Source organism: Herpailurus yagouaroundi, unplaced genomic scaffold, assembly GCF_014898765.1.
Source record: "Herpailurus yagouaroundi ecotype Mexico unplaced genomic scaffold, PumYag 184, whole genome shotgun sequence".
Taxonomy (NCBI): Eukaryota; Metazoa; Chordata; class Mammalia; order Carnivora; family Felidae; genus Herpailurus; species Herpailurus yagouaroundi.
In genome coordinates this window covers 8,524,591-8,537,872 of record NW_024412415.1, presented here as the reverse complement: position 1 = coordinate 8,537,872, position 13,282 = coordinate 8,524,591, and the positions used below count along the sequence as shown (strand labels likewise).

Genomic DNA, 13,282 nt, shown 5'->3' with positions numbered 1-13,282 from the left:
CAAATGAGAATGAGGGAAGAAAATATGGAGTTATAAGACAGAGAAAAGAAAACACTTTCTTACTATGATACATTTTTTACATGCATAAGATATTATATGCTTCACAGACAGTATCTTCAGAGTTGGAAAGATTTTTGTTAGGATAAAAAGCATATTGACATGTTCTTAAGAGTAAGAATCAGAGGAAAACACAAGCTGAGAGAGGCACTAAAAGAAATGAAATTAAGGATGGGGGGAGAGGAGTAAAAACAGGGAAAAGGGGGAAGGAGAAAAGGGAAAGAGAGAGAAAGGAGAGAACAAAATTGAAAATTGGCTTGTATATTTTTTTAGACAATATTACCTTCTTGAAGACCAGGATGTATCACCTGCTTGTGCCGCAAGGCCTTCAAATCTTCTATCAATTCCTTTTCCAACTGGGAAATTCTTGCTCTGCAACCTACTCAGAAAACAAACAATGACATAAGCTACTATGTATTAAAGAAAAACTAACATTTTATCTTTCATTTCTAGAGCCAAATCGGAAGTATCTCTCCTTTTATACTATTATATATACCTGGATCATTTGTGGTTGATGCCTGAAGACTACAGGGTTCTTCAGTTGTGCCATCAACTGCATGAATATCAAGAGCTTCCTATATTTAAAATAAGAAAAAAGTTCATATCATTTCTAAAAGTTTAAAAGTAAACCAGGAATGTTTTTTGATACTTCTGGTATTTTCTAAATGTTCTATACTAACAGTACTTAAATGATCAGAAGGAAAAAAAGAAGTCAAAAACTCTGAATATGCTCAGCTGACATAAAATGACGTTTATGCCAATTTACATACTGATTTCCTACAGTTTATATATATTGCATACTCAGCAATTAACAAGGAAAGAGGAAAAGACCAGCTAAAGAGAATTCAACATCTCTGTAAGCCAATTTTGAAATACCAGTCTCCTAAAAAGACCTAAAAGAAAAATAATCTAGTTGAAGAGTTGGGAGTAAAATAAAGAAACTATCCATGTGTGAGACAACAGTATTTATAAGACCACATTTAGTTCTCCGGGGGTACTCTGTTATTGATGAGTATCAGAGGATGGGGTATCCCAAAACCTTTAGTCAACTTTTCATGTATTTATGCTTTTTAAAGTCCATGATAATGTAAATGCCACAAGGATCCAATGACTTTTTAAACTCCAGCTAAACACAGTATAAAAATTAAAAACTGAGATCTAAGTATACATAATTATTTAAGTCCATTCAAACAAAATATCTTAAGTGGTGCCTTGTAATAAAACCAAACATTTTGCAGATACTCCTCTCCGCAAACATATACCCTCACATTAATAGCTGCATTTGAAAGAACTAGATTGAGTTATTTATCAACTAGTATATAATTCAAGAATCACTATTTGACCCTAGAAGGAAAGCTGAAAATGATCTTACCTTTGATTCAAAGGAAACAAAGAGAACACCATCCACATCTTCCAGATCAGGCTTCACATCTGGAAAGGTAATCCCAGGACCTATAGGAGTCGTCTTTGTAGAAGGTAAAGACTTTCCTGCGTTTTTAGGTGGTCTCCCTGCCTTAGAAAGTTTCAATTTTCGTGGCCTTCCTCTTTTTCCAGAGACATTTGAAGGGGTATTCTGATTAGCACTCACAACCTTGGTGACTGTTGAAATCTTAAGCATAGTTGTTCTCCTTCTGCCCAAGTCCTCTTTTCCGAAAAATGAGTCTCCAGCAGAATTCTTTGAACTGTCAGGTATTCTTTCTGTGGTAGTGCTGTCCGATATCTCAGGATATTTCCATTGAGGCTCTTTAAGTAAGGGATACTTCTGTACCACCCCAAGTTCTGGTGAATGTTTTCTAAGATCATTTTCTGATTCCTTGCCTAAGCAGAAGTCAGTCTCATTGGAATTTTCAATGTATGTAGGCAAATAGTCTAATTCTGTCAGTATAGAAGATTTATCTTTTCGAGATGTGGAAAGTATGTTATCAGGGAGCTCAGAAATCTTCACTGTGCTTTTAGTGACAGCACAGGGCTCCAGATAGACTACTGGCATCTTTCCAGCGTCTAACTTGAACATTTTAGCTTGAGCAACACCTGATGGGCTATTGGGTAGCCATTTAGAAGACGGATGGTCAGCTTCTAGGTTATCAACTTTATTGTGTCTCTTTAGCTGTTTCTCTAATATAGGATCATCATCACTGTTTGAGTATACATCTGTTTCTTCATCTGTCTCTTCTTGTTTTACAGTTACCCCTTCTGGGCACTCAGCAAGCTCATACTCATAATCATCTACAGGTTCCTCTTTAATAACAACATTGAAGTTTCCATCTGGGTCTAATGGTGATGTTACATGGGAGCCGTCTTCAAAATTGTTGGCAACAAGACTGAAGAGACAGGGGAGGGAGGTTAAAAAGGGCAAAATTATCAGTAAGACTCAGGAGTAAAAAAGAAAGACTACTGGAAACCAAGCAACACATAAGATTTTATGAGCCATTCTTCAAAAAAAAAAAAAAAAGTGTAACTTAACAAGATTCTCAAAAGCAGTTTACCACCATCACACTTTTACAATTTTCATCAATTTCTCATAAAAAATATATAAAAATGAGTACAGTATCACTAAATCAAAACTCAGATATAACACTTATTTTTCAAATACACTCAATTTTGAAAGTCAGCTGGCACTGACCCAAAATTAAATTCTAGAACTAATCGACACATCAATTAACCACTGACAATAAAGAGCAAACCAGTGTCCACTACAATTAAGAACTGCAATATGGGGGGGGGGGGGGGGGGGAGGTGCCTGGGTGGCTCAGTCCGTTAAACGTCCAACTCTTGGTTTCGGCTCAGGTCATTATTTCACAGTTAGTGATTTCAAGCCCCATTATCATGAGTTTGAGCCACCAACTGGATGGGCCCTGTGCTCTCAGCACAGAGCCCACTCTGGATCCTCTGTCTCCCCACCTCTCTCTGCCCCTCCCCCGTTCACGGGTACCCTCTCAAAACTATACAAACACTGAAAAAAAAAAAGAAAGAAATGTGGGGCAGCTGGATGGCTCAGTTGGTTAAGCATCCAACTTACACTCACGTCACGATCTCACATTTTGTGGGTTCAAGCCTCACATTGGGATCTGCACTGACACCTCAGAACCTAGAGCCTGCTTTGGACTCTGTGTCTCCCTCTGTCTCTGCCCCTCCCCCACTCATACTCAGTCTCTCTCTCTCTCTCTCTCTCTCTCAAAACTAAAAATAAAAAAAGAATCGCAATATAGGGGGCACCTGGGGTGGTTCAGTCACTTTAAGAATCTGACTTCAGCAAACGTCACAATCTCATGGTTCCTGAGTTCAAGCCTAGCATCAGGCTCTGTGCTGACAGTGAGGAGCCTGCCTGAGATTCTCTCTCCTCTCTCTGCCCTGACCCTACTTGTGCCCATGCACACGGTCTCCCTCTCAAAATAAATAAACTTTAAAAAAAAAAAAAAAAAAAAAGGAATTGCGACATGGGGGCAACTGGGTGGCTCAGTCCCTTGATCGTCCAACTCCTGATTTCAGCTCATGTCATCATCTCAGGGATGTTAGATCAAGTCCCACATCAGGCTCCATGCTGGGTGTGCAGCCTGCTTAAGATTCCCTCACTCTCTCCCTCTCCCTCTGTTCCCCCCTACCCCTCCACTGGCACTGTCTCTCTTAAAAGGAAAAAAAAACAAAAAAAAAGAATTGCAATAAACAACAGGGAAGTACTTTCAAACTGCTTGATTTGTTTTGGGATAAAATTCATAAAACATAAAACATAACAGGGAGCATGGCTGGCTCAGCTGGTAGAGCATGTGACTCTTCATCTTGGGGTTGTAAGCTCAAGCCTCATGTTGGGTGTAGAGATTACTAAAAAATAAAATATTTAAAAAAAACATAAAACAGGGGCGCCTGGGTGGCTCAGTCAGTTGAGCGTCCGACTTCGGCTCAGGTCATGATCTTGGTTCGAGTCCTGCGTCGGGCTCTGTGCTAACAGCTCACAGCCTTGAGCCTGCTTCGGATTCTGTGTCTCCCTCTCTCTCTCTGCCCCTCCCTGGCTCATCCTCTGTCTCTCTTTCTCTCTCTGTCAAAAATAAATAAATGTTTAAAATTTAAAAAAACAAAACAAAACATAACATTTTAACCATTTAATAATGTACAAGCCAGCAGTATTTTTTAGTATATTCACAAGGTTGTTGCCAGGTTATTTTCAACTTTGAAACGGAAAAACTCACTTTCAATGTAATGAATCAACCATTAACTCTTCCTAAATAAAAGGTTAGGGTAGATGAAGTCAAGTACATACGACCCAGGTAAATTCAGTGTTTATAATTCATCACAAAAAAAAAAAAATCATCTTTTTACTTTCCCCCTCCTATATGCAATGAAAGCATATAAATTGTACCAATGTATCTTGAGGACATGTTAATACTACTCACTAATCCAATTAGAGTCACTTATCTTGGTAAAATTTTTCATTAACCTCAAATACACAAAAGCAACCATAACAACAATGTACAGTTACTCATTTCTTGCACAACTTAAGATCTTGTTTGACCTTACTCAAAAATCCTTCAGTGGAAGACTTCCACTTCCAGTGAGAATGCAGAAGATTACAAAGATAATCACTTGTGTCTTAACAATTAGAAAACACCAGATAAATTTTTTAAAAAAATCTTTTTCTTCTTCTTCAAAGGCAATGAAGACCTACAGTCACAAATGCAAATAAACTGAATTCTAGACAGGGACCAGCCTTCTCTAGGAGACCCGCAGATTACTACTGCTTTCAACCCTGAGTACCATTTACACTGCCTGAAGCAAAAGTGAAGGAAGAAAAAAAGCAGTCATACACAAAGGATCTTTAGTCTGACACAGAGGAACTAGTCAAACTTTCAATGCCTGAGAATGGGCAGACTAGAATCTAGAGAAACCCAAACAGAAAACTAGTCCTTATTCCTACCAATTACCATCCCCCCACCCCGCCTCGCCCCCAGAATAACAAGTGGTGATGCAGAAGCTGGCCTGAAAACTGAGAACCTACAGTCTCCCAGCACTTAGATTCCAAGTTCCTATCACAGAGGAGAACAATCCTTTCCTTAACACATCTGAATCCATGAATGAGCTGAAATTTATTAAGCAAATCACCTAAGGGGGCCTGGATGGTACAGTGGGCTAAGCATCTGACTCTTCATTTTGACTCAGGTCATGATCTTGTGGTTTGTGGGTTTGAGCCCCCACATCAGGCTCTGCGCTGACAGCTCAGGGCCTGGAGCCTGCTCCAGATTCTGTGTCTCCCTCACTCTCACTAGCCCTCCTCCACTCATGCTGTCTCAAAAATAAATAAATATTAAAAAAAAAAAAAAAAAAGGATAACAAAAAAGGGGGGTTCAAAAATCTGAGGGACAACATCAAATGACCTAACATACTAGTAATTGCACTTTTTAAGAGGCATTAAGAAAGGAAAGCATTTGGAGAGAAAAAAGAACAAAAATATTCCAAAAGTTGGGGCGCCTGGGTGGCTTGGTCGGTTAAACGGCCGACTTCGGCTCAGGTCATGATCTCACGGTCTGTGAGTTCAAGCCCCGCGTCGGGCTCTGTGCTGACAGCTGGAGCCTGTTTCAGATTCTGTGTCTCCCTCTCTCTCTGCTCCTCCCCTGTTCATGCTCTGTCTCTCTCTGTCTCAAAAATAAATAAACGTTAAAAAAAAATTACTTTAAATAAAAAAAAAATATTCCAAAAGTGAAAGTTTTAACCCACAGATCCAAGAAGCTCAGCCAATGCCAAGAAGAATAAATACAATGGCTTTCAGAAAGCCATACCTAGGCACGTAAAGAAGAGGCTGCCAAAAATTAAAGATCAAGAGAAAAACCTTACAAACATCAGAGGAAAAATGACACGTTATGGTAGAGAAACAACGGTAAGATGACCTATTTACCAAAAACAATTTGTCAGAAAACAATAGACTGATACCCATCATAAAGTAATGAAAGAATCAACCTAATGTTCTGTATCCAACAAAAGAAGACTTCAAAGATAAAGACATTTTCTAACAGCTGAAACAAGTCAGACTGTACAAGAACTACTGCCTCCTAAGGTCAGAAACAAGATAAGGATGTTAGTTAGCTCTCGCAACTTAGACTCAATTGTGCTAAAGGCCTCTACCAGGGTGATCAGGAAAGAAACAGAAATAAAAAATATCCAGACTGAAAAGGAAAAAGTGAAATTCTCTATTCACAGATGACATTATCTTGTATGTAGAAAATACTAAGAAAACCGCTAAAACACTACTGGAACTAATAAATGAGTTTAGTAAAACTACAAGATCCAGGGGCACCTGGGTGGCGCAGTCGGTTAAGCGTCCGACTTCAACCAGGTCACGATCTCACGGTCCGTGAGTTCGAGCCCCGCGTCGGGCTCTGGGCTGATGGCTCAGAGCCTGGAGCCTGTTTCCGATTCTGTGTCTCCCTCTCTCTCTGCCCCTCCCCCGTTCATGCTCTGTCTCTCTCTGTCCCAAAAATAAATAAACGTTGAAAAAAAAAAAATTAAAAAAAAAAAAAAAAACTACAAGATCCAAAACTAATACACAGACAGACATTATTTCTACAAATGAGAAATAATCACAAATGCAAGAGAAAAAAATTCCATTTACATTTACAATAGAAGCAGCAAGGTTAAATTACTTAGAAATAAACTGAACCAAAAAGTATAAAACCTGTACAAAGAAAACTAAAAAAACACTTTTGGAAAAAATTAAAGACAACTTTAATAAAAAAAAAAAATACCCTGTGTTTATGCACTATAAGACCTAATATTGGTACAACAGCAGTACTCCCTAAAAGGCGATCCACAGATTCAACACAATTCCTATCAAAATCCTACCTGGAACTTGTATAAAAATCCAAAAGCTGATCTTACATTTGATATGAAAATGCAAGGATCTCAAAATAACCCCAAAAATCTTGACAAATATGAATGAAGTTCTCTAAAACTTGTATTTCCCAATTTCAAAACTCACTATCAAAGCTATAATAAACATAACAGTGTGACGATACTGGCATAAGACTAAACACAGAGCTCAAATGAACTTAATTCAGAGTCTAGTAATGAACTGCACATTTATATTAAGTGATTTTCAACTGCCGAAGGTGCCAAAACAATTCAGTGGGTAAAGAATGGGCTTATGTTATTCATAGTAGCTAAAAAGTACGGGGCACCTGGGTGGCTCAGTTAATCATGTGACTCTTGATCTCATAGTAATGATCTCACTGTTCGGGAGTTCAAGTCCCATGTTTAGCTCTACAAGGATAGCACAGAGCCACTCCTTGCGATTTTCTCTCCCTCTCTCACTGCCCCTCCCCCACCACATCTCTTGAAATAAACTTAAAATTTTTTAATAAAAATTAAAAATTTTTAAAATTAACTAAAAAATAAAAATAAAGTAAAAAGTGAAAATAGCCTTAATGTCTATGAACTGATCAGTGAATTAAGTAAAATGTGCCATACCCATACAAGATTATCATTCAGAGATAAAAGAAATGAAGCATAGACACACACCAACATGGATGAACCTTCAAAATGTTATGCTAAATAAAAGACCACACATATTATATAATTCTACTTATATGAATGTCCAAAACAGACAAATCCATATAGACAAAATGGGGACAGTTGTGTGTGGATGGGGTGGGGTTGAGGAGGGGATGCAAAAAAAAAAAAAAAAATGGGGTGTGATGACTAACAGAGGGCAAGGAGTTTTCTTTTTGGGGTGATGAAAATGTCCCAAAATATCTGGTCATGGCTGTACAATTCTACTGAGTACACTAAAACCACTAAACTGTACACTTTAAAAGGGTGAATTTTGGGGCACCCAGGTGGCTTGTAAGGTTAAGCGTCCAAGTTCAACTCTTGATTTTGACAGTCATGATCAAGCCCCACGTCAGGTTCCACGCTGAGAGTGGTGCCTGTTTGAAATATTCGCACACACGTGCGCTTGCGCATGCTCTCTCTCACTCTCTTCCCCCCCCCACCCTGCCCCTCTCCCCAGCTCAAGTTCTCTCTCTAATTAAAAAAATAAATAAATATAAGAGTGAATTTTATGGCAGTGAGTTAATCTCAATTTTTAGGAAGTTAAAAATATACACTAAAGGAAGTTCTTTGAATGGACAGGAAATGAACCAATGTGAAAATGGATCCAAGAATGAATGAAAAATAGATGTGAGTAAATATAAAACATTTGTTATTTAAATGACTACTGACTGTTTAAAGCAAATAAAGTAACAGTGTTTGAGGAATTTATAACATACATACAAAGACACAAATTATAACAACTATGCCTATAATTAGCTCTTCAAGTCCTGTTATAATTGAATTCAACTTTTAAAATAAGGACACACAGGGGCGCCTGGGTGGCGCAGTCGGTTAAGCGTCCGACTTCAGCCAAGTCACAATCTCGCGGTCCGTGAGTTCGAGCCCTGCGTCAGGCTCTGGGCTGATGGCTCAGAGCCTGGAGCCTGTTTCCGATTCTGTGTCTCCCTCTCTCTCTGCCCCTCCCCCGTTCATGCTCTGTCTCTCTCTGTCCCAAAAAAAATGAATAAACGTTAAAAAAAAAAAAAAATAAGGACACACACTATAATCTTTACAAACACTGCAATGCACTGAACTGTGTCCCTCTCAAATTCTTATGTTAAAGTCCTAACTCCCAAATATGATTGTACATAGTCTTTAAGATGTAATTAAAGTTAAATAATGTCATAAAGATAGGGAAACCTCTCTCCCCACACTACATTAGGACAAAGCTGGAAGGCAGCGGTGTACAAACCAGGATGAGAGCTTTCAAAAGAAATAGAACCCTGCCAAACCATTCTCTTGGTTCCAAACCATTCTCCAGAACTGCTGGAAAACTAATTTTCACTGTTTAAGCCACAGTTGATGCTATTTTGTTATGTCAACCTGAGCAGACTAATAAAACCACTTCTAAAAATGGAATTGTCAAGATGTAATACTTAAAAATTAGCCATATTAGTGATAAAAATAAATGTAAGTGAACAAAATATCCTAAATAAAAGTCAAAAGATTTTAACAGTGAACAAAAAGTTCCAACTATAAGCTGTTTAAACACACACACACACAATTTGAATATAAGGACAGACAGAGACAGATTCAAAGTGAAAGAAGGGAAAAGATAAGTCACGTCAACAAAATGAGAAAGCCAATGTGGCTCAATAACATCAAAGTAGGGGCGCCTGGGTGGCTCAGTCGGTTGAGCGTCCGACTTCGCTCAGGTCATGATCTCACAGTCCGTGAGTTCGAGCCCCGCATCAGGCTCTGTGCTGACAGCTCAGAGCCTGGAACCTGCTTCAGATTCTGTGTCTTCCTCTCTCTCTGGCCCTCCCCCCGTTCATGCTCTGTCTCTCTCTGTCTCAAAAATAAATAAATGTTAAAAAAAAAAATAACATCAAAGTAGACTTTAAAAATAATTATCATCAAAGATAAAGAGGAACCTTGTAAAAGTTGTATGGATTCAACTCATCCAAAAGACAAGAATCCTAAAGTATATATACCTTATCATATAGCTTCAAGATACTTGAAGCAAAAAATTTTTAGTACTAAAAAGAAAAACAGACAAGTACATGACTTTGGTGAGAGATTTTAACACACCTTTCTCAGTAACCGATAGGACATACAAACAGACAATTAAGGAGAAAGAAGAAATGAACAATACTGTCATACTTACCTGAGAAAACTACCAAACATTACATAATACATAAATTTTCAAGCGTGCACTTAGTATTTTTTTAATGTTTTATTTTTGAAAGAGAGGGAGAAAGAGAGCAAGCAAGCAGGGGAGTGGCAGAAAGAGGGAGACACAGAATCTGAAGCAGGCTCCAGGCTCTGAGCTGTCAGCACAGAGCCTGAGGTGGGACTAGAACTCATGAACCACAAAACCATGACCTCAGCCAAAGTCACTTAACCAACTTAGCCACCCAAGGGACCCCAAGAGTGCACTTAATATTAACCAAAACTAATCATATGCTAGACAATAAAGCAAAGATATGATAAATTTGTATTTCAAAGGTTTTAAGTTACATGTTCTCTAACAAGAGACTCAAGTTATAAATCGATACTAAGTATCAATACAACGTATCAAAATTTGCAGAAGGTACCTAAACCAATGCTCAGAGGAAATTTTATACCTTTAAATAAAAGGTCTAAATCAATTATAATAGTCAGGGGTTGATAAACTTTTTTGTGAAGTGCTAGATAGTAAAAATGTTAGGCTTTGAGGTCCATACAATCTGTTACAACTATTCAACTCTGCTACTGTAACATAAAAGAAACACAGACAATATGTAAACAAGTAAGCACAACTGGATTCCAAATCATAGACACCAAAATTTGAATTCTATTTCGTTTTCACAGGTGACAAAATATTATTCCTTTTACTTTTTCCCTATTTAAAAATATAAAAATCTTAGTTTGCAGGCCATATAAAACAAATGGCAGGCTAGGTATGGTTCTCGAGGTCTTAGCTAACCCCCATTCTAACGTAACACGGGCAAATTAAACCAAAAGCAAGTAAAAAGAAGGAAATAAAAGTGGGGGGGGGTCAATGAAACAGAAAAGAGAAACTGAATTTGTGATTTGAAACCTGCCAAAAAAGAAAACTCCATGGATTCCCTGATGAAATCTAACACATAATGAATAATCTTGCACAAACCTGGGAGAATACAACAGTTTACAATTTATTTTTTAAGCTTATAGATTTATTTTTGAGAGACACAGAAACAGTGCAGGCGGGGGAGGGGCAGAGAGAGAGAGAGAGAGAGAGAGAGAGAGAGAGAATCCCAAGCCAAGCTCTGTCTGAACATGTCTGAAGTCTGAAGTTGTCTGAACTTCTCCCTTGCAAAAATTTCACTTAAGTGGTGAAAAATGGCTTTTTCTTTACCTGTTTAACAGCTTTATTTATAAATTATGTAACATAAAATCCACACCTTTTTTCAAATTTCCTTCATCTATTTTACCCATCCCCCCACTAACCTCTCCTTGGCAACCACCAATTTGTTCTCTATATTTAAGAGTCTGGTTTTTTGGGTTTTTTTCCTTCTACATTCTTTTCTGAAATTCTCTTTCTTAAATTTTGAGTGAAATCATATATTTTCTTTCCCTGATTTATTTCACTTAGCTTTATATACTCTAGATCCATCCTTGTTATTGCAAATGGCACAATCTCATCCTTTTTATGGCTGAATAATATTCCATTGTATGTATTTACATCTTTATCCATTCGTCTTTGAATGGACACTTGAGTTCTTTCCATATTTTAGCTATTGTTAAGTAATGCTGCAATAAACATAGGGGTAGCACATATCTGTTGAAATTATTAGTATTTTCATTTTTGGAGGGGTAATCCAATTTTGGGGGGTAATCCTCCAATAAAAGGATTAAGGGATCATGTGATAATCCTATTAAAATTTTTTTTTACAAACTCCATACTGTGTTCCAGAGTGGCTGCACCAGCATACATTCCCGTCAACAGTGCACAAGGGATCCTTTGTCTGTGTATCCTCACCAACACTAATTTCTTGAAACACTTTCTTACACCATACACAAAAATAAACTCAAAACAAAGACCTAAATGTGAGACCTGAAACCATAAAATTGCTAGAGGAAAACAAACACAAACAGTATCTCTTTGACATCATCTCAGAAACATTTTTCTAGATACATCTCCATTGGTAAGGGAAACAAAAGCAAAATTAAACTACTGGGACTACACCAAGATAAAGAGCTTTTGCACAACAAAGGAAATCATCAACAAAATAAAAAGACAACCTACAGAAGGGGAGAGGATATTTGCAAACAATATACCCAATTAGGGGTTAATACTCAAAATATATACAGAACTTTTACAAGTCAACACTAAAAAAATAGTAATAATCCAATTAAAAGTGGGCAGAGAACAGGAACTGACATTTTTCCAAAGAAAACCTACAGATGGCCAACACAAGAAAAATGTTCAACATCACAAATCATCAGGGAAATGCATATCAAAGCCATAAACTTATCACCTCACACCTATCAGAACGGCTAAAATCAAAAGCACAAGAAATAAAATCCACCCGTTTTAAGTGACAACTCAAGGCTTTTTAACAAATTTATAATTTTGCAATCCAGTTTCCTTCATCTTTTTTTAAAAGGCTAATAAGCAAAACAAGCCCTCTTTTTCCTTTCCCTGTTATGTCAATTTTTAAATAAATTCATATAAAAATGTCATTCTCTATCAATTAATTGAGGATTAACATTTAATGAAAGTTCTCTAATTATCTTCAATTTCAAGATAACAACTTCCACGATGTAGAAAAAAATCTGTATTTTCTTTTCCCTTAGTCACACCACCTGAATTTTGTTTTCAGTAGCAGAGAACTTCATGAAGCTAGATGTTGGCTGTTACTGCAGTAATTGCTTTCACATTTTCCTGGGAAATTAAACTTGTTCAGTTAGAAAGGTTCTCAGAAAGGATCTCTCCTTATCTTCCAATAAAAACTTTATGCATAATGCATGAAAATTTGTCTTGGCGGGAGGATTTTGCAAAGAACCCTGAAATTTCATACTTCTAAGAAGCCTCTATCCAAATAAATTAGGTGAAAGATTTAAGCAAGAACATAAGCAAAACCAACAATTTGTACAATTTAAAAAAAAAGGATTACTTTTTTGATAATAATCAATGCAACAAATAAACAGGATATGTGCCATCACTCTGAAACACATTTAAAAAGCTGTAAGTGCTATAGATAAAACTCAGTCAACATTTACTGAGCACCTAAAACATGCCATTATATTTTCTCGGGCACAGGGATTATTGCCAAAACAAGTAAAGCACAGTCACTACATTCAAGGAATTTACACACCAGTACACGAGACATACAAGAAGACAACATGTTACTTAATAGATGCTATTATAAACATATGTACAGGTAACTACTGATGCACCTGAGAAGAAACTATAACATAATGCCTTCCATGAAACTGGTTATTAGATTAACAGAAAAAAGAAATCCACTGGAAAATGGAAATGTAAAATGCAGAAGAAAACAAAGAGCTCCTAGAAACTGAAATCTGGGTTAGGGTGCCTGGGTGGCTCAGTTGGTTGAACGTCCAGCTCTTGGTTTTGGCTTAGGTCATGATCTAATGGGTTCAAGCCCCACATCAGGCTCTGTGCTGGCAGTGAAGAGCATGCTTGGGATTCTCTCTCTACCCCCTTCCTCCTCTGCCTCTC

The 13,282-nt window shown here is 37.4% G+C and overlaps 1 protein-coding gene across 10 annotated transcripts in view; it reads right to left on the bottom strand.

Moving 5' to 3' along the window:
- The window catches only part of MGA (MAX dimerization protein MGA), a 172,236-nt gene that overhangs the window by 70,990 nt on the left and 87,964 nt on the right, over positions 1 to 13,282 (bottom strand). For all 10 annotated transcript variants that reach the window (XM_040492349.1, XM_040492348.1, XM_040492357.1 and 7 more), the window contains exons 3-5: positions 1,430 to 2,378; positions 554 to 632; positions 341 to 436 (exon numbers count right to left, since the gene is read on the bottom strand). In XM_040492349.1, coding sequence (XP_040348283.1) covers positions 341 to 436; positions 554 to 632; positions 1,430 to 2,378 — 1,124 coding nt within the window. The remainder of the gene's footprint in view (positions 1 to 340; positions 437 to 553; positions 633 to 1,429; positions 2,379 to 13,282) is intronic.